This window comes from Hipposideros armiger, unplaced genomic scaffold (assembly GCF_001890085.2).
Source record: "Hipposideros armiger isolate ML-2016 unplaced genomic scaffold, ASM189008v1 scaffold_937, whole genome shotgun sequence".
NCBI lineage: Eukaryota > Metazoa > Chordata > Mammalia > Chiroptera > Hipposideridae > Hipposideros > Hipposideros armiger.
The window spans coordinates 601714-628828 of record NW_017732287.1 but is presented as its reverse complement, the minus strand read 5'-3'; the positions used below and the strand labels follow the sequence as shown (position 1 = coordinate 628828).

Genomic DNA, 27115 nt, shown 5'->3' with positions numbered 1-27115 from the left:
ACCATGAACACCTCTGCTCCAGTGACCAGCTGCCCACCCGCTGTCCTTGTCTCCAAGACTGGCATTAACTAGTTGGAGTGCCTTTTCTTCGCCTGTGGGAAAGCCTATGGGAGACTGATTCATTACCAGAATATGTTTGGTGAATAGAGTTACAGAAACATGGGAGCTTGCGAGGCGAGAGGCCAGCTGGATGTCTGCTGGGGGGACCCGGAACCTGGGTTCTTACTCTGTTCCTTTTCTGGAATCCACTCTAGTTCTTGTCTTTCCATTATGATTGCACCTTGGGCCTGTTGCAGTTCATCAGAACACACGTTATTCTACGGTAGCTACATTTAATCTCCCAGATGGATCTGAAATATTGTCTGAAAGTCTTAGAGAACACCCTTATGTGTTATTTTTATTTTTAGGTGGATTTCTTTGTTTATTTTATTTTTTTCCAAAGCCAAAACATTTTGAGTCTGTCACAGGACAATAGCAATGGCAAAAACATTGACAATACAGTTCATGGTTCAGTTCCCACCTTACAGTACAGGTTGTATCAGATGTGACATCCCAAAAGCATGAGCTGGCTGTGTGAAAGCCATATGCACACCTCTAGACCACTGCACAGGTCACAATGTATTCATAAGCTTTAACCAACTTAACTAAATGTGCTAAGGACTTTTCCACTATGCTTGTGGTCCATTGGTGGTTGTTGTTCCCATTATAATCTTCACCACCCAAAACCCCATCTATATATTTCTTTTATATATATATATATATACTCTGTAACAATATTGGGGGCTTCATCTGCATTGAAGCGAACCTCGTTGCCGTGGCAATGGTACTCCTCCATGGTGGCACTGATTCTTATGTAGATTACTCTGCTGCCTGTGATACTCTCTTCTAACATAGGTTGATGCTTACTAGTTCCATTGGGTGGTGCATTTTGAGCTTGTACCAAATTCTGGGGTGTTCCTGATCACCAGGGTGGTATTTCCAGGTGAAAACAACTGAGTTTCCAATGGCTTGTGGCTGATACAACATTCCATCTTGAGTTACAAGCTCAGTACTTGAATCAGAATCAGAACGTGAGTCTCCTGAATTAGAATCTAATGTATTTTCTCTTCTGCTCAAGTGAGTTTCATTTTTTTTTCTTATCCACTGTTTCCTTTGTAGGGGTTCAGCTGTTGCAAAGATAATTGGTAATAATGTCAAGAATCTTCACAAGTTTGCCTCCACAGTCAAGATGTGGGTCTTTGAAGAAACAGTTAATGGAAGAAAACTGACAGACATCATAAATAATGACCATGAAAATGTAAAATATCTCCCTGGACACAAGCTGCCAGAAAATGTGGTAAGGCTTTAGGATGAAAAGTCCATTTGGTTAATTCTGAAAGTTACGCATGGCTGAGTTAGCCCTTGGGACTTGGGGAAATATAAAAGCCACTTCCTTCTTCCTCTGTTTGTTCTACCAGGTTCTTTGCTTGGTCGATTTTGGTTTTCTGGACTCTGAACAATGGGCTTTGTTCTAGTTTGTTAGGGCTGCCGTAACAAAGTACAATCAACCAGGTGGCTTAAACTACAGAAATTTATTGTCTCACAATTCTGGAGGCTTCAAGTCCAAGCTCAAGGTATCAGCAGGATTGGTTTTTTCCAAAGCTCTTTCCTTGATTTGTAGATGGCCACCTTCTCCCTGTGTCTTCACATGGTCTTCCTTCTGTGTTACCTGCATCCTAATCAGCTCTTATAAGGACACCAGTCATGTATTTGGGGCCACCGTAATAACCTCATTTTAACTTAATTACCTCTGTAACGACCCTGTCTCCAAATAGTCATATTCTGAGGTACTAGGGTACTCATGAATTTTGCGGGGGACACAGTTCAGCCCATAGCAGGTTACTTTCTTGGCATTCAAAGTGCAGGCCACATCAAAGCTGGAATTAACAACTTTGCCTTCGTCTGCTCATGTACCCCGGTAACTCCCCATATACCCTTTCTACATGTGTGGGTTTTGACCCCCCTCACTTGACCCAGGTCTGTAATTAAAGTCAGGGTCAAAGCCTAAATTACAGAAGGAAGTTGGAGAAAATATAAAGTTATAAGACTGACAGTTTAAAATTCAAGCTTATGAGGTCTGGGAGGGAAAAGTAAAGGTTATTGCCAGGCCTCATTTTTGCAGGGGAGGTTAGAAGTCAGAGTAAGGAACACAAAGGGGTGCCCTGCTGCTCATCTGAGTGGGGTTCTGAGTGGGGTTTATGAACTTCTGTTGCCAGCTTCACCCCTTCGTAGCTTTCTGTAACTGTTTGAAAACCCGACGATTGTGGCTGCCTGATTCCTGTGGTTAACCAGAGAAGGTCATCTCCTTTGTTAAGGAAACACCCATCACTGCATACGTTCACTCACCAAACCTTTACGAGCATGTACCGTGCATGCAAAGCCCAGTGTTGGGTGCCGGAGATAGAAGGAGGAATAAGATGTCTTCTCTCATGAGTCCAGCAGAGGACACAGATTTGTAAACCGTTAAGTGCCAGGAAGCTTAGAGCTGCAAAGAGCTTGCTCACTGAAGAATTTTGTTTGGCTTTTGGTTATAGTGTTCATTAGTGTCGAGCACTGTGCTAAGTTGTTTACATATATTGTCCCATTGATGCTGTCAGTAACCCTCTTAAGGTTTAGTAAAGAACAAAATTCAGCCAAGTAAATTTGAAGATCTAATTGGCTTTATTAAATGATTCATGAATTGGGCAGCATTCCATCTAGCAACTAGAAGGGTGCTCAGAGGAGTTGTACAAAAATGGAAGATCTTTTATAGGCAGAAAGAGGGTGGGACCAGAATAATCCGCAAGAGTGGATTATTTAAGGCAAGATCACCTTTCCTTAGGGGAAGCCAGGGGTCTTATCAGGAGAGAACCACAATATTTTTTATCTAGGCTACTACTTTGCTGTGTGTTAATCATGCTATTGGGTTTAATCCAAGTCCTTATTCCCTTGAGTTGCCGTGGAGTTCAATTAGCTAACTGATGAGACAGCTAGGCCAAGGTGCCCACACACTGCACAGTGATGACTAGTCCAGGGAGATACAAAAGAACCTTCAAGCTTGTCCACACAGACTGCATTGGGTCTGTTTTAAATGATTTTATTTATTGTTGGGTTGTTTTTTTTATGAACTTGAACCAAGAGCCCTGGATTTCTGAAAGTCTGGACATTAAGTGGACCAACCATGATGCCTTAGTTCTGATTTGAGTATTTGCCCTCCTTGCCAATGAAAGGCAAGCCCTTTTGCTCTGAATTGTCTTTCCCTACATATTTCAGAATCTTTAATGGTAGACACCCTCAGAATTTGGCAGGGCACCCATGAAAATAGGCCACCCTTTCCAACGCAGTGTGTTCATTTGTTCAGAGTAAAAGATAGGCTAGAGGAGGGTCTTCACATTCCTGTGTTAGTTGAGGAGGGCTCATTGTGATACTGTGTAAATGGAACACATGCACTGTACCAGTGCAGCTCATCTAACACGTTGCCACATTGATTCCATGGGTGAGACCTAAGCACTCCTCCATGGAGAGTGGAAGGACGTCTATACGTACTGTGTGAGCCCCAGTCATATTGTCCTAGGGACCTGCCACATTCCCAGCCAACCCAGCCAGCGGCAGGTTCTTTAATTTATTGAAGAAGGATGTGTAAGAGACGGGGAGAAATCTGGACCAGCTGGCAGCTTCCTTGCGAATGTTTTTTAACAAGGGACATGGGGATGCGCTGACTCCCTAAAAGTTAAGAATTTATAGAAGGTGGATAGATCTTTCTGATGAATAATCGCTTCGTTTGTTTTATATCATTTCAAAGCACTGTCGTTTGTATTATTTAATTTGAAAGTGCTCTGTGAAGTTGCTGGGTGGAAAAGGTGAGTTTTATCCCCATTCTGTATGTGGGGTGACTAAGGTCAGGGAAGATGAGTCACTTGCCCAGGGGCACACAGTTGATCAGTTGCAGATGTGGGACTCTGACGTACATTTTTTTTCTCTTTGATCCTGGTATCTTTTTCATTTCATCATGTTGGGAAATGCCCTGAAAAGGCTGAAAGGTGTGTGTGTGTGTGTGTGTGTGTGTGTTGGGGGAGAATGGTAAAGAGGAGAAACAATAGGTCCAGAAAAGAAGAAAGATTTGAATTAAAATTCAGGCTGCCAGGCTCTGTGTGACAAGGGCTTAAAAGTCCCCACCTAAGTAAGGGTAATAAGAGGGAATGAGAGGGCAGAGCTCTTACAAAGGCTGGGAGGAGGGGCTTGGGTAGGCCCACAGGCAAATATAAAAGCATAATGAGCTTTGCCAATGAGGAGCCTAATGGATTAGAACAAGAAGAATCTGCTATTTTGGAGAAGGTAGAATCTCCAGCTGGGAGGGAATTAATAAGCAGGTAGATTTTTGGTGATGAATCTTTGCCACTGGGGCAACCTAGATTACCAATCTAGAGAAGCCCCTCTGAAGAGGAGAACAGCCTTCCCCCTGCCTTTAGGGGTGTGAAGAACCAGGGAGAAGGGCTAAGCTTTGGGCTGTTATCTGCTATAAGGGGAATGACTATGTTGCCATTCAAATCAGCTTAAGCTAAGCTAGAGAATGTTTTGATTCATATGAGTAAAAATCCAGGTAAGGCTGGTTTCAGATGCAGCCTGAACTAGGGGTTTAAATGTCAACAGGCCCTGTGTTTTCCTCTGTTTCTCTGCTCTGCCTTCCACAATGTTGGCTTCATTCACGCAGGAGCCCTTGACAGGGCTAGGTCTTCCCCCTCTCATTTGTCAAATGGTTGCAGTTGTTCCAGACCTCACACCATCATCCCACACTGTTCAAGAAAAAAAAACAAAGACCCAATAGCTACTGCAGAAGCGTAAGGAAGCAACTGTTCGTTCCCCAGAAGCCCAGCAAACATCTCCTTAGTTCCCACTTTTTTATGTGCCAATTGGCTTGAACAAGTTAAGGGCCATGTGTGTAGAGCAAGGGAGGGCCCAATTCTACCGAAATTGCATGGTTAAAATGGCGAAGCAGTAGTTTTTTAAATGAAATTTAGGGGCACTTTTGCTAGAAAAAAGGAGAATGGAGTCTGGGTAGGAAATGGCAGAAGTCTTCCATACCAACCAAAGGGATAAGAGAATGAACTAATTCCAGATAAATTCCCTTGGGGAATTCTTTGCGTGAGGGAGTAACCCTTAGCACATGTATTAAAAGAGGGTAGGCTAAGATATAAGAAGAGACATAGTAATAATGTGACTTACAGAACAAAAGGATTGATTTCCCTCTCACAGGACAGAGGTCTAACACCTTGGCTTCACGCCATTATTTTGGTCACATCTTTCTTCATCATTTCCTGTGCCGTCTCATAGGTCTGTGTTGCCATGGGTTCAACTAGCAGAAATGAGGAATAGAAAGAGTGGAGGAAGCAGCCCACTGTTTTAAGGGCGCTGAGCCATGAGTGGTGTGCACTGCTCCCTCTCACATTCCATTGATGAGAAGCTGGTCCCTTGCCTCATGTAACTGAAAGGGCTGCTGGAAAATGCAGGCCCTAGCTAGGTGACCAGTGACTAGCTTCCAGCTCTGTGATTATTGAGGAAGGGGAGAAGGAATTTTGGTGAGGAATTGGTGGTCTCCATCACAACTCCCAACCTAGATTTCCTTGGTGGGTTACCCATCCTGTGGCAGACAGCACCTCCTCAGAGAAGAATCTTCCTCCAAGTCCCTTTTGGGAACCAGGAATGCTTAATGGGAACTATATCAGTTACAGTTAGTTTCAGGGACATATGACAGAAAACCTAAACTAACGATGACCTAAGCAAACTAAATGTTTGCTTTTTCTTTCTCTTGTGTAAAAGACGTTCATCATATTAACGATGCATCATGGTGTCAGGGACTCTTTTTATCCTACTATTCTGCCATCTCAGCATTGCATTCCTCCTCACAGTCCAAGATGACTGTCTGAATCCCAGCCATCTCTTCACATTCCATCTGGCAAAAGGAGGAAGAAAGGCTTTCAAGGGCACTTCCCAGAAGTCCCCAGGCAACACTTCCATTTACACCCCATTGGTTAGAACTTAATCACATGGGGCGTCTAGCTGCAAGGGAAGCTGGGAAATACAGCCTTCCTACATGGCATTTATGAGCCTAGCCCCAGACCAGAGGTTCTCTTGTTGAGGAAGAAGTGGAGAGCAGACATTAGGCAACAACAAGCCGTCTCTGCAAGAGACCATATGTTCCCCTTGTCTTCACTAGATGCCCTCACCTCTGTCCATGTGTGTTTGCATGTGTGTGTGTGTGTGTCCATGTTAAATTTTAAAACTCATTTTTGTACTTATCTGAAGGAAAGAAGTCATCATAATACCTGACATATATTGAGTGCATACCAGGTACCAGCCACTTCTAAAGAGGTGGGGACAGAGTTGAGGGAACCACAAGGGCTTGGTGATGTGCCCAGAATGTAGTAACAGCAAGAAGCCATAGCCACTCCTGAAAGGGTAAGGGGATAGAGTGTATCACCAAACCAGCCTGCTCAGAGCTTAGGGACAGGGTAGAATGAAGTCAGCTAACACCGCTGCAAGCCTGGGCAGGAGTGGCCCAGGAGGCTTATAAACACCCCGACCTGTCTCTTCTCCCACCTTGGGTCTCCTGACAGTGCCCCGCTTTGGCTGAAGCCAGCTGGAAGGCAGAGAGCAAGGGCACCCACGGGGAACCATCTGCAGAAAAACAGCCTCCTAGGGAACAGAGTGGGGCAAAAGAGGGCAGAAAATGGATTGGGGGGTTGGGAGAGAAACAGAGAACAACACACACACAGTATTATGATGACTTCCTTTTACAGGTAAGGAGACTGAGGCATGGAGAGGGTAAGTCACTTGCCCAGAAGGCAAGTGACAGAGGCAGGACCTTCTGGCTTCAGATGCATGTCCTGAATGAGGAAAGCAGCGGACACACTACACTTGCCTTGATTGTCTGCACAGTTCTCTGCACATAGTAGGCATCTGAAAAGAGTCAGCAAATGGAATCCTTTGGATTGGTGTGTTTTGGTATAGAAGTAACCGTTTCCTCCTCGCCATGGCAGGTTGCAGTCTCAAACCTCAGCGAGGCCGTGCAGGATGCAGATCTGCTGGTGTTTGTCATTCCCCACCAGTTCATCCACCGGATCTGCGACGAGATCACCGGGCGAGTGCCCAAGGAAGCTCTGGGAATCACGTTGATCAAGGTAACACTCGCAACTCAAGCAGCGAAAACATCATTAGACATTAGCCACTGCGAAATTTCACTTCCTCTCAGTTTCATCTGTTGATAAGGAGCTGAAGGGGAGGTTATGGCAGTTTTTGGTTTTTTGTCTTTTTTCTCTCTATCGCAGATGTGAAGGTGGTCTCCTCCTGGTTAGCCTTGCTGTCAGAAAGAACCTTCCCAGCCAGTATGTGGGTCTCGGCCTGAATTCTGGAGATCGTCAGTGGTGTTTGCATTAGCTGGGAAATTAATCATCGTTAGTTCCCACTCCTGGTAGATTCCGTAAAGAGGGAGTTTTAAACCAGAAGTCCACGAACCATCCCAAAGGCCCATAGACAGAATTCTGGAGGTTCATGGTCTTAATTGTAGGGAAAAAATTGCATTTTTATTTATTTTAGCCTCTAACTGAAATGAGCATTTCCTTTGTTTATGAATGTAGAGCATAAGCCAGAGTTTCAATAACAGTAGCATGAGCAGGACCTGGGACACTCTTATCAAGAGAATCACAGATGTTTTCACATCACTTTACAGTGGCTTCAGATATCTCAAGGCGTCACTTATGTTCATCACAACTTTGAAATCATGGCAACCATTAGACATGCCTTGACATCTTTTTTCTAATTGCATGAATAAAACAGCACATATTTTACTTTATCAAAGCTTTGTTTTGTTTTGTTTTTTTAACATTTTGGTAACTATGTTTTAATATAATTGGCTTCCTGCATTTGAAATTCTGAGAATGAATTTATAAACTTCACCAGGGTGAGGTCCACATCATAAAAAAAGCTTAAGGACGCCCTAGAGAGACTCCATTGCGGAGTGTTCGTAGATGAATATTTATGAACGCAAACTGGAACAATTCAAATGTCAATCAGCCGTAGAAAGGATAAATGAATGGTGGGCTGTTCATTTTGGAAACTACACAGTAGTAAATAGAAATGAACCAGAGCATTCATGCAGCCACATGGGTGAATTTCTAAAATAATAAATAATGGAGTGCAAAACAGCACATCACATACGAGCGGTCCAATAACATTCATAGGCTTTCAAAAACAGGCATGCTGACTTAACACATTGTTTAGCAATGGTTATATGTGGCAAATGATCGAGCAAAGCCAGGGAACAGCGCACACAGCATTCAGGATAGTGGTTCACCCTGGAGATGGAAGGAGGATGAACTAGGGAGAGAGACAAGGGCCTTCAATGGTGTCAGTCATGTTTCGTTTCTTAACCGGGGTGGTTACATGTTCAAGGTGGGTACATGTTTATTTTCTTTTTATTTTATCGTTATTCTTTAAATAGCACATAGGTGGTAAATATGTTTTCTCTTGTAGGAAAGAGATATTTTTTAAGATACATATGCCATTGGGTGTCTGAATCTTGATTACTTATAAAGCAGCGACCTCGTGCCTCTTGTATTTTGACGGTTTGTTTTTCCGTAAATTCTTGACCTCCTTGTAGGGCATAGATGAGGGCCCGGAGGGCCTGAAGCTCATTTCCGACATCATCCGAGAGAAGATGGGCATTGACATCAGTGTGCTGATGGGAGCCAACATTGCCAATGAGGTGGCTGCTGAGAAGTTCTGTGAGACCACCATCGGTGAGGGCCGCTGGGGCCTCAGGGGCCTGGCCGTGTGGCATTTTCACATGTACACTTTCCATATCCGGTATTTTCTGTAGTGGACTCTTCCCTGCCCCCTTAACATCCCTGAGGTGGACCTTCCGTGGGGTGCAGATTTTATATAAAGAGGCCATTCTGTGGAACTGAAGGTGTTTCAACAACTTCCATAATGAAAGGAAAGCTAAGGAGACCATTTGGACCCGCCATGATCCAATAACGAATTATCGAGATTAAGCACAAAAATGGGAGGTTACTTGTACCAAGAAGCAGGTGGTTCCATCCATGGTGGGGCTTCCCTGGCCTTAGAAACCCAGCTTTCCTTTACTCACAAATGCTGGTATCTGGATCCTCAGGTTATTCCAAGGAGATCTGAATATTCATAGGAATGACCCCTGTTTTCAAATGAATAAGCCCAGGTTTCGGGAATGAGTTAGCAGCCCTAAGGCCACACAGCTAATACAGAACCCAGGCGTGAACTTGGCTCTCCTGCTTCCTGAAATAGAAAGCTCTTTCTAGTCTTCTATAACATGGGTGCTGTGAAAAGCTTTGTTTCTTTTAAAAAGGGCTTTCTCATTCTCAAGTGCCTGTGTACCATATTAAAGGACTCCTAGAAGGGTAATTTTGTTGTATTTGCAGTTGCTTTGCAAGAGTTTGTTTAACTTTATCTGCCACTCCAGAACTTACTTCTGCCTTTGTCAGTCAAACAGTGTGAATCATTTCTCTCTGACAGCTTTGTAAACAGGAGCTCTGAGAGAGGTCGGGCTCTCTTGAGTAAGATGGGATACACGGGGAAAGGCAGCTCCTGATTCTTCCACATGCCTGCAAGTTAGGACATTTCTGCTCTTTTTTTGCTTTTTTTTCCCTTTAATTTTTTCTTTTCTTTTTAAAGATTTTTATTGGGGAAGGGGAACAGTGTTGGGGAGTTGGGGAAGGGGAACAGCCAAGTTGTTGTCCTTCAGTCTTAGTTGTGGAGGGCGCAGCAAGCTCAGCTCCAAGTCCGGTTGCGATCCGACCACCTGTCGTGCAAGTGGGCATAGCCCACCATCCCATGCCAACCGGCAACCTTGTTGTTAGGAGCATGTGCTCTCACCAGCTGAGCCGTCCTGCCACCTGTTGGCAGCTCAGCAGCAGCTCAGCTCGGGTGCAGCTCACTGGCCCATGTGGGAATCAAACCAGTGACCCTGTTGCTCAGAGCTCGCACTTTTAACCAACTGAGCCACTCAGCCAGCCCCTCCCTTTAATTTTTAATTGCATAGCTATTACCTCATTAGTGTGGAAAATAGAGATAATCAAAGATAACCATTTTTATTATTTAATTTTCATCATTTTTCCATTTGTGCAGACTCTTAATTTGTAGTTGTTGTATAGTGTTTTATAACTGCTTTATTTACTTAGTGTATAACAAACAACTTTCAAAATCCATCAGCATACATCTTAATAGCTGCATAGTATTCCATAGTATTCCATCAACAATCTCATATATGTGGGCACTTAAAACTTAAATAATATTTTTGGAGAGGAGAGGTATCACAAATAATATAAAGAATAAAACAAAATGGCCTATAATAATACCATGTCCCAGGTTCATATTTTCAAAAGTAATATAGCCACAGGTAAGAAAATTCAAGCAATATGAGAAGGTGTAAAATTGGAATTAAGATTACAATTTCCTACCTACTTCATCTTCCCAAAGAGAATCACTGTTAACAGTTGCTAAGTATCCTTCCAGGAAATTAAAAAAAAAAAAAAAAGTACGTATGTATATATATATTACTCTGTGTGTAGGTTTTATTTTTTCACAATTAATTCCTTTGGCCATCTGTGATTATTACTGTGGCCTGTGAAATTGTTATGTAATTACTTCTGTTTTTAAAAAAAAAATAACTAGTTGTTCCAACTCAATCCTATTTGCCAATAATCAATTGGCAATCAGTTTTGCCAATTAGTTGGTTAGAATTGATAAGGCTGAGAGCACATCTTCAATCCTAGGTTTAAACCTTATATCTACCTGTAGATTTGGGCTCGGATTTTTACCTGCCTCTAAGCCCTGTCTGTTGTCGGAAAGTTTCCAGTGGGGTGCGTTAGACTCTGCTGGTTTGTGAAGACAGATGCACAGAAGTTATACCTCTTTCTCTCTGGCTTCTGTTTCCCCAGTGCTTCCAGTGCCTTTGCTGTGGGTTGGACCATGGTTGGCAAGAGTGACCTGAATTAAATTATGTAAAACATTGAAAGTAAGGTAGAACACAAAGGTGATGTTCTCTAAATTGTCTTGTAAAAACTGAATTTAATCATGAGGAAATATCAGACAAGCCCAAAGTAAGGGACATGTTACAAAACAGCTGGCGCCCACTCTTAAAAATGTCAGTGTCGTTTTGCATTACTGGCCTTTTCAGTATATCCTTAGAATGTAGTGGGAAGTTTGCATATTAAATGCCAAACCTTTCTTTTTTTAATATGCATTCTTGATCTGTAGCCACAGTAAGATTTGTATTGTTCTGAGTTAACAAGCTCTGTAGCATGTATGCTGAACTTACTTTTCTTAACCCCTTTGGCAGAAAGCCAAACCGCATTTTACTACACATCATTTCAGAATTTCTTGGTCTTAGTTTGTATTGCTAGATTTTGTTTAGGATAGGGAATGTGAAGTGTGGAAACAGAGGGGCTAAAAAAAAAAATTAATGTGACTACAACCTGACTATGAGATTTTTCTGCTGCTTTCTTTGGGCTATAATTTGTTCGTTGTTATTTGATGCTCTATTCTGGTGAACAGGTTTTTGCATCATTTAGCGCTCTGCTTTATATATAAACTTTAGCTATACTAAAAAAAAAAATTTTTTTTTAAATGTCAGTGTTATGAAAGATAATGAAAGGCTTAAGGAACTGTCATAGACTAAAGAAGATTCAGGGAGTGAAGGTTGCCATGAAAGACAACATTGCCGTAACTGTAGGATTGGAATATGGTTATATGTTAGATAATTGTATTATATCAACATTAAATTTCCTGTATTTGATCATTGCACTGTGATTATCCAGATCTCCTTTGTTGATGACATTAGCAACCAATTCATTTTTAGTTATGGTAGGTTCAGGAATCTTAGCCCACTTGAGTCTTCTAAGGAGGAAGAAGAAGAAAATGGCGTTTTTAGTATGGTGTATAAATACTAACCAGCATGGTGAGGTACGGTGCCCCCTTGTGGTGAGAGTTCACTTCATTCTTGGGACTGACTTCATAGAGTTGAAGACCTAACTCATTCATCCCACAAACATTTTTCAAAGCCTGTTACGTATCAGGCATGGCGCTAAGTGGATGATATATAAGCTCCTGGTGGAGCTTCCAAGCACAGAAACATATATGGAATCATAGACTGAAAGAAAGATTTTGAAGGAATCTCATTAAAGAGGTTGATTATCTCTCAAGCTTGGCACAAAACAGAAGGGGAATTTTCCTGTCTTTTGGTTCATATTGAGTTTGGGACAGCCCTTTCACATGACTTTTGGGGATTACCTGTTCTGTACCAGATAGCCTGGGTCCTTGCTTGCCGCATCACTGCTTATGACTAATAATAATACGATTAGTGCGTTCTTATCCATGGTTTAAAACAATTTCTTAAAGTACATTTGAGAAAAAGTGAGATTGCTATACAAGAAGCCCACCTCCCTGAGGGACACTGTGTGTGATTAGGAGAACTGAGAGACTCCACCTTGTATCAGTGGAAAATGGAGAATGCCCTTGTCCCGGCCCGCTTGTCAGATGGCGCACAGCAGCAGCTCAAGATTCTAGCTCAGACAGCCGGATTAGAGAGACTTGAGTGAAGGGCTTGCCTGTGATGCTCACAAGCATCCTTCATGTTGGAGGCACTGAGCAGTGGCCCATGGCGAGGCCCAGAGGACAACGATACTAATGATGTCATGATGTGGAGGCTGGGGCTAGTTTACCCATCCCGGGCAACGAAACGGTGTTGCACGGAATCACTCAGATGGCCTGGTGGAGCGTTTAAAAAAGGAACAGGACAGTTTGCTCAAACTGGCACAATTCTAATATTTGGACAGAGGAGAGCTCAGCTAAATAACAAACACTCGCAATGCCTATAGAATAGAAAATGTGTATCTGAGTATTGGGTGTAAATGTTTTACACATCTTGTTATGGAAAATTTCCTTGAAAACAAACAAAAGTAGGCAAAACAGTGTCGTGAACCCCATGTACCCCTTGCCCGTCTTTAGTAATGATTAACTTCTGGCCAGTCTCAATTCATCAGTATCCCCACCCTCTCTCTACTCTCCCCTGGATTATTTTGACATACTACTTCTGGGTATAATTTTAATTGTTGACAGTCATCTTTTTTTGTTGTTGTTTTGCATTGGAAGAATATAGCTCTAACTGTGCTGTTTGTTTTTTTGATGGTTTATCTTCTCTTTTCCTACCCCTGTGAGGCAGCATAGCCTAGGGAGTCAGAGCATGGGCCCTGGAGCCAGAGTAAGTGGGTTAGAATTTGAGCTCTGCCTCCTACTAGCTGTGTGACCATGAGCAAGTTGGTAAACCTCTCTGGGCCTCCTGTCTGTAAGTGGCAAAATCATAGTCATAAGCATGTGAGTGTCGGCTAACCTGTCACAATTACATAGGACCTTGAGTGCTCGTTACGACTAATAGCCCGTTTTCATACCTGATTCTTACTTAACTTCACAACGGTCCCTAAGAGTGTCAGAGTGTTTTACTCATGAGGAAGCTGAGGCCCCAGGAGGTTACATGAGAGGTTTGCAGACTTGTCTGCCCATTGGAATCACCTGGGGAGCTTCAAAAATTGCCAATGCCTGCTGCACCCCAGAGACTGATTTAATTGGTCTGGGATGTGGCCTGGGCTTTGGTGTTTTTAAAGGTACCTAGGTGACTGTAATGTGCAGACAAGGTTGCGAACAAGCTTGGGAACCGAGAGGCAGGCAGAGCCCGAGTGCTCTAGATCAGTGAGCTTCCTGCCATCTGTGTGGGGTCGTACGTTGATTTGGAAGCCAGGACTTGGCCTGGTAAGCTTTATCATCCTTATGTCCAGAGCGGATCCCCACCCCACACCCCCTGCAACCACATCATGCTTTACTTTTGTTTGTTTTTGTTTTTAACCCAAAGTCCCTCAACCACAACCACAGCAAAATAATGTGTGAAAACTACTGAGCTCCCCGCGCCTTCCACGCACTGCCCTAAGGGGGGGAACAGAGCTTAGCGAAAACAAGTACTGGGAATGCATTGCCATCTTCTTCAGTGTCGTCGTCAGTGAAAGTGTTTGTGGTGGTGTATCAGTTCTCTGTTGCCATAGTGATGCTAAGTAACAACAGTCATGGAATCTCAGAGGCCTGTGACATAAACACAGCAAACACCTCTGTGAGTCCATTGAGGGTCAGCTGATCATGGCTGGGACAGCTGGGGTGGCTCTGCTACATGTGTCTGTCACCTCCCTGCTGGGCCCTGTGGGTGAGCTGAGGCATGTGGGGTACAGGGGAACCAGCTCTCCGGCACAGTGGGCTTCCAGCTTCCACTGCATCGTGTCTGTTAATGTCCCATTGACCAAAGCAAGTCACACAGCTGAGCCGAAAGCCAAGGGGTGGGGGAGTATGCCCCTTTCACTGTGAGTCCAGGCACATCACGTGGACAAGACTAACATCTGTGGAAACGGATGCACCCTTATCCCGTTGGAAACAAGAGCGTGAATGGTTTTGAGCAATAAACTGTTACAGATGTAAACCAGAAATCGAGCCAATAAGTGTTTATGGTAGCAAAATGTTGCAACAAAATTAGATTTCAAACACCGGAAAGATAACTTAGATAAAATACAATATGTATACACAGTAAAATGCAAAGCAGCCGTTTAAAACAATGTAGAAAAGATACACTGTCATTGAAAATTATTCATGCCGTAAAATGGCAGAAAGCAGATTACCACATATACATCATATTCCCAGTTTTGAGAAAAACTATATATATAGTCATATTTCAGTAAGTTAAAGAGGTATACCAAATGGTTACTGATCATCTGTGGTGCAATTACAGAATATTTTTTACCTTCTAGCCCTCCTATGAATTTTTGAAATTTTCTATGATATGAACATGTGTTCCTTTTATAAGAAAATAGTTATTTTGAACTGTGTTAGATGTGAAAACAGAGATGAGAGACTGTCATTAAATTTCTTTTTTCTAATCTTTCAATAGGCAGCAAAGTCATGAAGAATGGCCTTCTCTTCAAAGAGCTTCTGCAGACTCCAAATTTTCGAATCACGGTGGTTGACGATGCTGACACCGTTGAACTCTGTGGTGCTCTTAAGGTGAAGTCAGCCTTGTTATTTCTACTCAGGAGAGTTCATCGTGTACAGGCACTGTTAGTTCTTGAATTTTATCCTGAAGAATGGGCCCTGTGTCCTGTGCACTTACTTCGGGGAAGAATAGTGAATTGAGAGCCTTGTTTATCACTTCGTGCTTTCGCCCCAGCCTTTCCTGGGTGGCTCTAGTTCCTCTCTCACTCCTGGTTTGCTTTTATTTTTAAATCTGGGAGAATCGTGGTGTTTTGTTCTTTGGGAAATTGGCAGCATTAATAGTTGGGAAGCATGGAGAGTACCTCGATGGTAGAGTTTTACCTGGAAGCAAAGTCTTCTATTAATTCATATATTTCTCCTAAATATTATCTTGAGCAGGAAAAGGAACTTGTTTCCTATGAATTATGCTCCTCTATTGTTTTGGTTGTTCCTTTTAAAGGAAAACATAGTCTGCTGCTTGTGGAGGTTTTTCTAATAGTTTTATCTCAGATCAGATCAAAGAAGCGGTTCCGAATGGCCAGGGGCTTGGGGAGGAGGGGGAATTTCCACAGGTGGGCCCCTGACTTGCTTCCACCTTTTAAAGACCCTCTCACTCTTCTGACTCTGAGAAGCAGCCAGCGGGAGCTGGGCTGCTGAGTCATTTTTTTTGTAGCAAAAGCTGTTTTTCAGGGATTTGAGCACCTAGGGAAAGAAATCAGATAATCTGGAATTTGTAAGCATTGCAAAGATTAAAAGAATGCTGAGACCAAAGTCTAAAGAATGCTTTTCCTGCTCATCCTCTAAATTGTACATCTTGTTTTCTCATCAGAATTTAAAACCACTTTCTAGAATTAATACTGTGTGTGTATGTGTGGTCATATGTCCCTATCAAATAAGAATTTTTAAAATTAAAGCCAGTCAAAGACCTGGGCTCCCAGGCAGCACGTGTCCATCTTTCTAAATGCTTGTGTGGGGTGCTCCTCCCATCACAGGCTGCCCTGTTATAGCCCTGTTATACATCTGAGACGCTGGCGTTGGCTGCTTTGTTTATTTTTGTTGGTTGGGATCTTTATGTGTTTTTAATAGTCTGTCATTAGTTTAATGACCACTCAACAGCAGGGGCGTCAAGAATGCCTAATTGCTCAGCACCGGTCTGTGTCAATCCAAAGCTGTTTTTAAGTGACTGGATGTTTTTGGGGGGTAGATGATGGGGAAGCTGTGAGATCCTGCCCTGAACAAAGGGTGTTGGTTGGGGTAGGGAGAAAGATTTTAGTTTGAGGGCTCTGGAAAAGCTCTGTTAATGGGACCCCATGTTGGTCTTGTGTCTGAGCTTAGAATGGCTTTTCATTTTTGTTGGCTGGGAAGCCTGTGAGTGGATTTGTACCTGCTACCAAGACAGAGTGGTTTGTTGGAGGGGGAGGCAGATGGGGGCTGAGGACCACTTATCATTTTCCCCTTGGCTCTCCTTTGAAATAGGACCAGTTACCATCATTCCTGTCTGCTTGCATAGGAGTGGGGATTTTTGAAAACTGACAGACATTTTGGCAGTCATCAGTCATTGAGCCTAACCTTGCTGTCGTATAGATGAGGAGATAGAAACCCAGGGACAGTACATGACTCACATAGCAAATACTGGCACAGAATATGAATGCGGGTTTCAAGAAACTTAGTCTGCTGTTCCTGGTTACTGTGTCCAACCTACTTTTCTAGTGTGTGTCCAGGCAGTTGAATAAGATAAAGCCCTTCCTTGTCAGAGCCTGCCAAAGCAAGGACAAATGGCATAGGTTTGTAGTGTTACATAACTGATGGTTATTTTTCCCTGATTATAAAAGTCATGCACACTTCACACAACAGAATAGTGTAAAGAAGACAGTGAAAGTCTCCGCTAATCTTTACATCCTGAGATAACCATTGTCAGGGTTTGCTCTGTTCCCTTCTAATCTTTTAGCTCGTGTGTGTATGTCCTCTTTTTAAAGCAAAAAAACTGGATCTTACTGTTCAAATAGTTTGACATGTTTCACTCTTTTCGTATTAACGACCTTTAGTAATCTTCTCCATACTAGCAAATTTAAAAATGTACATTGTCTTTTTGTACTCAAAAACATGAGGGCGTTTAATCAAAAAACAAAAAATTAGGAAAACAACTCCCTACAAGGATTAAAACTATAGTTTGCATTTTCTAGAATTTTTATAATGGAGTTGCACAGGATGTACTCATCTGTGTCTGTCTTCTTTCACTGGGGGTGTATTTTTGTTTGTTTTCATGTAAATTTTGAGAGGTACTTCATATAGAAAAGTACAAAAGTCATAAGTATATATTTCAATCTATGTTATCATTTTGAATAGATGCTTTGTCAGGATTAAATTTCTTTAACAGAGACCCAATATAATAGTGGCTGAAAAGGTAGATGCTTATTTCTTATTTAAAAATCCTAAACCATATGACAACTCTATTGCACAGAATTCTCAGGGACCCAGGCTCCTTTCAGTTCACAGGGGACGGTCCTTGTCCTCATGGAGGAGGAGGAAATTTTACTCTACCATTCTAGATTATTTTGGCTGGTCTAATAATTGAATTGACATGAGATTAACAAGAGAAAATAGCGAAATTTAATTCTATACATACATACCGGAAACTCACATACATGAGAGAGTCAGAGACCCCCGCATGTAGGACAGGTTCAGAGACAGAAAGGAAAAATGAGGTATATATGAATTATGCAGCAAGGAATGAGGAAAGGCACCTGGGGCTTCAGAGGGGAGGAGGGCAATTTGCAAGATGATAAGAGCAGATGTTTAGTAAGTAGGTGTTTGCCCTGCCTTATAGATAGGTCATAAAAAGTTATTTCTGATGATAACTCTTATTATAGGCAAGGATGCAATTTAAATTCTTTAAGGAAAAGGTAAAAGTTTCGGTTGAGCCAGCAGGGTCTCAATTGCCTTCAGCTCAAAATAATCCACATGCCAAAAGTAGCACATCTTGGGAAGGCCTGCTCTGAACCCCTTCATCCTCCTCATGTTCTAAGATGGTGACCAGAGCTCCAGCCATCACATCTACCTTCCAGACCATAAGGGGAAGAAAAGAAAGGACAAAGGGCACATGGCAGCTGTCTTTTTAAGGCAGGTTCTGGGAAGCCATCATGTAACACTGTGGCTTTATCTCCATGGGCCGTACTTAGTTGTTTGACCATACCTAGCTGCAAGGAAGGTTGGAAAATACTTATTCTCCCCCGTCGGCAGCCATATACTTGCATAGAAATCAGGGACTCTATTCCTCTGAAAGAAGGGGTGACTAGACTGGGGGATAAACCTATAACTTGTGCCACAGACTCATTATGCTCCTTTGTAGGGTTGTCTGTGGTGAGGTTAACCACCCCTAATTTTTGACCGTGTAGGTTTCCTCCAGGGCTTTGGCTTTGAGAAACCGTGCTGCTATGACAGCCTTGTGCCTAGTCTCTAGCCAGGGCCACTGCCAGACCCCGTTAAATTAACCATTTGTGGTTATTTGCATTTACATTCAAGTTAATTAAAACTTTTTAAAAAAATTTAAAAGCAGGGGGCAGTGGATAGGGGGAGAGGGGTTGTCACTTTGTGAAGGGTGAAAAGGATAACTGTTGCATTGTTTTGTACACCTGAAACTAATCATTATAAATAAATAAATATTTAAATTCGGTTTCTGAGTCACAGTAGGCCCATTTCAAAGACTCATTAACCACGTACGTGAGTCTTTAGAGAGTCTAGAAGCGAGTAGCTGGCTACTCTACTGGATGAGTAGATGTAAAACATTTGCATCATTGCAGAAGCTTCTAGTGGACAACACTGCTTCTGGCTAAGGCAGCTTATCATCAGGGTGTCGGCCCAGGTGGACCAGGTGTGGGCTTGACCTCAGCCCTCCTTGACATCTCAGCCAGGCTGCCTTAATACAGAGCTCACCCTGCCAACCATATGTGGTGCCTTGCCTATAGTAAGCCCACACACTGCAGACAGCGCTTCCTCGTAGGCCAAATGCATGAGGATCTGGCCTCCGGAAGAGTCAGCTGGATTGTTGGACGGACAGAGAATAGTGAAGACTGACTTGGTTTCAGTGGAGCCGTTCTTCCTGTGTGGTGAGAGTGTTATAATCTGCAGGTAGCGTGCGTCTCCAGTTTGATAGTCTTTTTGGGGGCGGGATGGGAGTGGAAGGAACTGAGCCCCACCCCACCCACCCCAATTCAGAATTGTAAAGATGGCACTTCGGGGTGGATGAATGCCTCAAGTGTTGCCACAGCTGAGGAAAAGGGGAAGGGCTTAAGGATGTCTGTCTCCTGAAAATCATGGTATTTTTAGCTCCAAAGCAAATTTAAATGCACAGTGGATAATGATAACTTTCACAGCTGAGCGATCTCAGAAGACATCTGCTCGAATGCTATTCAAACATGATCCAACGGCTCAGTGTGTTTATTTTTCTTTTGACACTGATAAGTGGTGGAGGGAGAGAGCAGGATTTCAAGATCCATCATAAGGCGATTAAACTAGGTTGAGGCCCAGGGTCCCCTCGGGAGGGAAGAGTTTGCCCTGCAGCAACCCCTGTTTGCCTCTCCTTCAACCTCGCCCCTCGTGGGGAGGTTACACCTCTAGTGGAAACTGTGAGGTTGTCCCGACCCATGCACCCTGTGTTGAAGGGGCCGAGAGGCCGTGGGCACCCTCATCTGCCTGTTCCCTGAGTGCAGTGACATGAAAGATCAGAAGTACTGCTTTGGAGCTCAGGGCTCATCCTTACAGCTCCTGCTGGGATGCTTCCGTGACTGAGAGCTCACTCCTTTGTCTTGAAGTCATTTGTCTCTGGGTGGCTTCAACTGTCCCTGTTAGGAAGTTCTTATTTTGATCCTGAGGTGGCTCCTCTGTGCCTTTCACTCACTGGGCCTAGAGCAGACTGGTGTGATCTCCCTGGAGAGGACTTAGGAGCCAGGCTGCCTGGCTTGGAAACCCAGCTCTGCAGGTCCTGACAGTGTGACCTTGGGCAAGCTACCTACCCTGTGTGCCTGAATTTCCTCACTTCTTACTGTGCATGGAATAGGACCTGCCTTGTAAGAATGTTGTGAAGATTAAACACGTCGATAATACATGAAGCACCTAAACAGTTCAATAAGGTTAACTGTTACAGTTCTTTTTATTATTTTTCTCCATAAATCTTCTCTCCTCCTAAGCCTATCCTTATTACCTCCCAAGCGTCTCTGCAGGCACTCTGATACCTAATTGCAGATGGTTCAGGAAGGTCTCTGACCCGACGAGCAGGGCACAGGGAAAGAGTCGGGCTCTGGAAGCAGGCACCAGATGCATGTCCCAACTGCACCACTCACCAGCGAGGTGTTCCCGGCAAGCCACACCCCTCTCTGAGCCAGCCAGGAGGTAGGGCTATCACGAGAATTCCAGGGCTATCACGAGAATTCCAGTGAGACAGTGTGTGCAGCGGGCCTGGTATGGCTCCCTGTAGTCACTTGATAAATAACCCCTCTCCCCTCTGTGTATAGGAGCCCCTTGTTGAACAGAAGTCCCTGTTATCTCCCATTCAGTCCGTAGACATTTGCTGGGGTTGTCAGGCAGCCTCCAGAAGGGGTCACGTATATTGCACGACGACACAGGAGGCATCAGAGAGCAATTTCAGTAATCTAACCATTTGGATCCTGGGCCTTGTCAGGATGCCATGATAACTTCAACAAAACACCCAGTCCTGGGTGTTCTTACAGCCCTCAGCTCTTAGTCTCTGCCCAGCGCCCCATCTAAAAGGCCCAGTGTCCCATCCTGTCTTGGCCGCATCCCCGCTGGAGCAGAGCCGCAGATCCAGATCCCACCTTGCCTCTCGACATCTCTCCAGGCCCCATCACTGCCTGTCCCCTCCCCTCTTCACATGGTGCTGCCAGACACCGAGTGCGCCAAGCCAGGAACCGCCCACTTCCTCGTCACTGTGCACGCACAGCAGGTAGCTGGGGATGGATGACTGCTGTCAGGGAGCTGATAAAACCTGTGGTGTGTGTTGCCTGAGTGGTGGGAAGGGCTTGAGAAGTTTTGCAGGTGCAGGCAGAAGTTAGTACCTTCTGGAAACGTGCTCCCTGGTCAGCTTTTAATCCAGGAGACCCGAGTCCTCATCAGCTCTCCCTTCCGCTGTTGGAACTGAGGTCTCCGTGGAGTCCGGCCTGCGTGGGGAGAGAGGGGTCCACTGGAAGCTACTTCATTGGTCTGCTAGAGCTCGGAACCGCCCTGGGAGACTAGAACACAGAAATAATGTGAATTTGTCTAAAACACGTATACACGCATGTCAGATTTTGGAGTATTTTTAAAGAATTTTTTTCTTTTCTGTGTTGATAGCAATGAGACTAGCCAGCAACCAGTATTATTACCGAGGAAGAGAAGATACATTTAGGGCCCCTGCCATTCCGATCCCCTGTTGTCTGACCCCCCCTCCTCTGCCGTCACCCTGTTATCCGAAGCAGACAAAAACTTCAGGAGGGCTCTTCAGGTTTTTTTCATCTGAGGTGGCTTTGTGGCTTCAGCCTCCCAATGAGCGATAGAACCATTTCCCAGGGCGAGCCTGGCCACATCAGTGCTGGGTTTGATATATTTTATCAGAAACTGTGCATCAACCAGAGAAGTCACTTTTCTTCCCCAGTTCATTCCATTTTTCACCTCATCCCTCAGATTTCATAGGTCTGATGGTGTAAGAAATGTTCTGCCTTTCAATAATAAAAACTTCTGGAGGAAAAAAAAATGCACTTATCTTTTCTGATTTCCCATTCGTTACCAGCTAAGCTTCATGTTTTAATATCTCTCAAGGCACAAATCTTTATATAGTCACCAGGTAGTATAAAAAATGCAAGTGTGGTTAGACAGAGTCAAAATACTTGCATTTTTCCTGGCACCAAGAGTTCTTGGTGAAGGAGCTGGTAACGTGGAAAGGGCCAGGAACCTGGGGGCTTGTCTGATGTCCCTCAGTCATTACTTGTCACATGTGGTTGTCTGGTTTTACATTGGATTTAAGGCCCAGCTCAGATGCTGCCTCCTTCGTGCAGCCCTCCTTGCTTTGAAATGAAGCGTGTGGCCCCCACCACTTCTCAGTATACTCTCTTCCTTCTGTCTCCTGATGTGCTTGGCTGTTTCTCTTTTCCCAGCTAGACTGTCAACTCCTTGAGGAGAACCTCTGTCTAATTCTATCTTGGTAGCTCCTCCCTGGGGGTACCTTGGCTCCTACCCGTCCCTGCACCCGGCCCAGCACCGCCCTGCCCTCCAAGGCCCAGGGCAGGGCTCCCCACAATGCATACTCACTCGAGACACAGGCATTGAAATGAAAGTCTGATTTTCAGTCAAGCAGTACAGTTATTTGTGCACACGTTTATTTTTCTTGTTAGGTCAGGGGCCAAACATTTTATGCAAACTTTTTCCATAAGGGCCAGGTACAGAGTATTGTGGGACTGTGGATTGCATGGTCTCTGGCACGACTACTCAAATCTGCTGTTATAGCACAAAAGGAACCATAGGCAATACATAAATGAACAATACACCTGAGTTGCAATAATATTATTTATAAAAATGGGCAGTTGGTCCTTAGCATGCTGACCCCGGAACTAGATGATCAACTTCCAAAGAGGCAGGTCTGGATCGAACCTGCCTTGTGTCTAGCAGAGTACCGTGCAAAGAGCAAGTGCTCCCCAAATGTTTGTGTAGGGATTATGAAATGAAAACAAGGCTGAAACTTGAGCTGTCCATAGGCAGATGCAGTGACCCAGCAGCTCCACTCCTAGGTACATACATACCCAACAGAAATGTCTGCACCAAAGAATATGTACCAGGGTGTCCTCAGCAGCACTATTTGTAACGGCCCCGAACTGGAAACTACCCCAATGCCTGTCAACAAAAGAATGGACACGTATACAGTGCTGTAGTCACACGTAGAGTACAGTGCAGCAATGGAAGCAAATGTGCTATGTGTAAAAATATGGCAGAATCTCACAGGCATGATGTTGAATTCAGACAAAGAAGGCAGACAGAAAAGATGACATGCTGTACGACTCTATTCATATAACGTTTAAAGACAGATAAAGCAAATGTGTTACAAGTCAGGAGAGCGGTTACCTTTGGTGGGGAGGAGTGTGACTGGGGGGCACTCTGAAGGGAGCTTTCTGGGACACTGGTTAAGTTCTCTTTCTTGGTCAGGGTGCTGTTTACATGGATGTGTTCGGTTTGTGAAAATGCATGCCATACACATGATTTCTGTACTTTTCTGTATGAGTGTTATATTTGAATGAAGCATTTGATTTATAAAAAAGAAAAAACCCGAAAGGGAAAAAAGTTTATCTAAGTGGTATTTAACTGAGACCACTACCAGCATTCTAATTTCCTGCGTGGATGCTGTAGACTAATGGACTTCCCCTTCTGCTTTCTACTGACCCCAGATCTGGGCTCCTTGTTCTGAAAATGGGAATACAGAAACTTGGTCCCTTCTTTCACGCCTGTCACTCACTCACAGGTACAAGAGCAGAACCCAGGGTTGTGCGGGAGCCAGTGGTCCCTACCTCGGTCTCTCCCCCACCATCCCCTCATCCTCATCCGCAGTGGGTGTGTGACGGCCTCCTGGCTTCCTTGTCTCCTTCACAGAACATCGTAGCGGTAGGAGCCGGGTTCTGTGATGGTCTCCGCAGCGGAGACAACACCAAAGCTGCCGTCATCCGTTTGGGGCTCATGGAAATGATCGCCTTTGCCAGGATCTTCTGCAAGGGCCAGGTGTCCACAGCCACCTTCCTGGAGAGCTGTGGCGTGGCCGACCTCATCACCACCTGCTACGGGGGCCGGAACCGCAGGGTGGCAGAGGCCTTTGCCAAGACTGGAAAGGTAGCCCTGGGCCTGCCCTTCCCCGCACCAATCCCTGCCTCCCCACTCGATTGACCCCCCAGGGCTGGGGTGAGCCACAGTCCAACAGAGATGGAGGCCAGCGCTTGTTGTTTGCTGGGTTGTCCTGTTTACCTGTCTGCTTTTACTTAAAGATACTTGAGTTTTAATTCCTTTATCGTGTATGTCTTCATCTTTCCTGGGCTGGCAGTGAAAGAGTGCAGCTCTCCTCCTGAAATCAGGGATTCTCTCGTCTTTACCATTGATTACCCCCCCCCATCCTTTGTTTTTAAGACCATTGAAGAGTTGGAGAAGGAGATGCTGAATGGACAGAAGCTCCAAGGACCTCAGACGTCTGCTGAAGTGCACCGCATCCTCAAACAGAAGGGGTTGATCGACAAGTAAGTCGCCCATTGTCCAGGCCAGTCCCACTTCTCATGTGACCACCAGCCTAATCGGCGCACAGCTATGTGACAAGTGTGCAGAGAACTTGACGGGGTTAGTTCTGTCCTTTGTGTGCTGTGAACACCTGTGGCGGGAAAGATCTACCTACCCTGAAAATGAGTGTTTACATGAAACACAAAACCAAGCTCAACTTCAGGGAGAAGAGCTCAATTCTTCATATTACAAAATATGAAGTTTTTAAGATTTTGGTCCGTCCTGCAGGGTGTTTGGTAAGAGCTACACATCCTAAGTTTTAAATTTTTTTTTAAAAAATGATTGCTTTGTTGTTTTTATAAAAAGATAGAGCCTTGTTAATAAGCTGCCAAACAATTCAGAAAAAAAGGAAAGATAACTCACCCCAGAAGTCTACCACTAGCAGGGACCTGTGTTAACGTTTGATGGGCAGCCTGGCAGTCTCCATGGTGCAAACCAATGGATGCATCCAGCATCCACTGCCTTTCTGGGCTGATCACATGTTAAAGGTGGGCTTGGGTCAGCTTGATTTGTCACCTGATCGAGGGAGTAAGCCCTGTAACACCACAAAAGCTGCCTGACCTGAGTGAGAGCCTGGCCCTGCCTGTCCCACAGCCCTTTTATCTTGCTGATTTGCTGAGCCTTCCTCCATAATCATGATGCCAATCACCCCATCTAGTAAATGTTTATGCAGCGTAATTTGTGTATCCTTAACCCTCCACAATACTCTTTGGGAGAAGGAAAGTCTGGTTGCCTGCAGCAGTAGGGAGCTGGGCAGCTGTGTTGATGCTGCCAGGAGGTGGTGATGGGTGGCGTCTGCTGCTTTTTCTGGTTGCGTCTCCCACACCCTCTCAGGTTCAGCCCAGGTGTCTGCTGGTCCTAACCATGCATCTTGACCTCACGCTGCACCCAGCTCTCCCCGTTTACCCAGTACAAATGGATCAGACTCAGAGTTGCCTATTGAAAGTGGAAAGTGAGGAAGACAGGGTGTTTGTCTTCCTTCTTTAATTTGCGTTTTATTTTTCTGAAATGGCTTTCAGAACCAGCCAGGCAAAGATGGAAGTCATAAACAAACCTCCAGAGGAGGAGAATTACCTTTAAATTGTGACTGAAAGGAAAACACCTCTGACATGCATGCTTTTCCTCACATACTGAACAGCAGACACTGATGTGTTCGTGTGTGGTTGGGCTGCTCTAACGACTGTTAAGTCTTTATCAGGAATCTGTTTAAAGTCTTTAAAACATACCTGGGTGTGTGGCCATGGTATCTCCCATCACAATGTGAAAGTGGTGTCTGTGTGCTACCAAAGGGTGCCTTGGATAGGGTTTTATGAATTAACAAGTTGGCTGCCTGGCAGTTAGTCTGTATTCATCCATCATTTCACTCCAGGAGGATACAGTCTGGAACTGACATCCTGGGATCAGGACCTGCCTGTTTTAAAAAGCAGGTGTAATCAAGCAGGGGCAAGTCGGCTCTGAGCAGACGCCTCTCTTCAGGCGTGCCCCATTTTATTTCTTCTGAAGAGAAATTGAACAGGCTGTGCCTGTACTTTATGAGGTCACCGCCATTTAGAGAGACACCCCCTTTCTTCGGGCTGGAATGTGGTCTTGGGGACTCTCGCTCTCCCTGGGCCTGCCTCCCAAAGCCGCGCAGGCAGAACTGTGAGTTCCGCCGTTCTCCCTCTGCACTGCCTCACCTTCATTTTTTCTTTTTTCATTCCAGCCACCACCATGCTGGTCCTCCTCTAGTTCCTTCTCTCCTTTTTCTCCACCTCCATTGCTATGGAAAGAGCAGTGAACAAGAAGGTAGCAGTCGAGGCCCCCCGTGTGTCTTCGTAGCCTTTGACCTGGGGCGGGTCATAGATTTAGCCGTTCTGTGCCCTAGCCTCTTGACCCACAGACATCACACTGGTAGACCAGATGGTTGCCGTGGTCCCTTCTACCTTGAGTAGTCAAATTCAGAAGCCACCTGATCTAACAGAATGAGGTCTGTAGTCCTTAGGTCAGCCCCTCTCAATCCAGTACAGGCATACCTCGTTGGGTTACGTTTCGCAGAGGTTGCCTTTTTCACAAGTTGAAGGGAAGACCCTCTACCAGCAAAAAGATTACAGCTCGCTTTACTGCGATACTTGCTTTATTGCGGTGGTCTGGAACTGAATCCGCAATTTCTCCAAGGCGTGCCTGTACCAACCTAACTTTCCAACAGCATGTCCGTGAATCTCCTCAACACCATCTTTAGTTGAAGCAGAGTTCTCTGTGCACCAGAGGCCTCCTTCTCAGACTCCTGTGTACATCTGTCCTCCGCTATGTGGCCTGCTCAGACACCCGCTTTTACGCACATCTCCACCCTCGTCGCCCTAAAGGCAGGTCTGTCCTTACAGAAGACTCCTTCCATGTCCTCCAGCCACAAGTGACTTCCGCTGCTTTGAACTTCCTGTTTAGACCAGCAGTCAGCACACTTTTTCTGTAAAGAGCCCCATAGTAAATATTTAGTTTTTGTAGGCCACATACAGTTCTCTGTCACATATTCTCCTTTTCTGCTTTTACAGCACTTTCAAAATGTAAAAATCGTTCTTAGCTTGCAGGTGGTACAAAAAACAGGTCACAGGCCAGATTTGGTTTTCAGACTGTGGCTTGCTGACTCCTGGTTTAAACAACATTGCTACTCATGTGCTGTGGACTTAATGCATAAACATACAATTTATTTTTGTTCTTCACATTTGAAAGG

General features: G+C 44.5%; 1 protein-coding gene and 1 pseudogene across 1 annotated transcript in view; one reads left to right on the top strand and one right to left on the bottom strand.

The window, feature by feature from the left end:
• The window catches only part of GPD1L (glycerol-3-phosphate dehydrogenase 1 like), a 52535-nt gene that overhangs the window by 18936 nt on the left and 6484 nt on the right, over positions 1-27115 (top strand). The window contains exons 2-7 of the mRNA XM_019630734.1: positions 1159-1336; positions 7056-7196; positions 8675-8813; positions 15032-15144; positions 23740-23973; positions 24265-24371. Of these exons, the coding sequence (XP_019486279.1) occupies positions 1159-1336; positions 7056-7196; positions 8675-8813; positions 15032-15144; positions 23740-23973; positions 24265-24371 (912 nt within the window). The remainder of the gene's footprint in view (positions 1-1158; positions 1337-7055; positions 7197-8674; positions 8814-15031; positions 15145-23739; positions 23974-24264; positions 24372-27115) is intronic.
• Positions 462-835, bottom strand: LOC109375373 (dynein light chain Tctex-type 3-like; annotated as a pseudogene).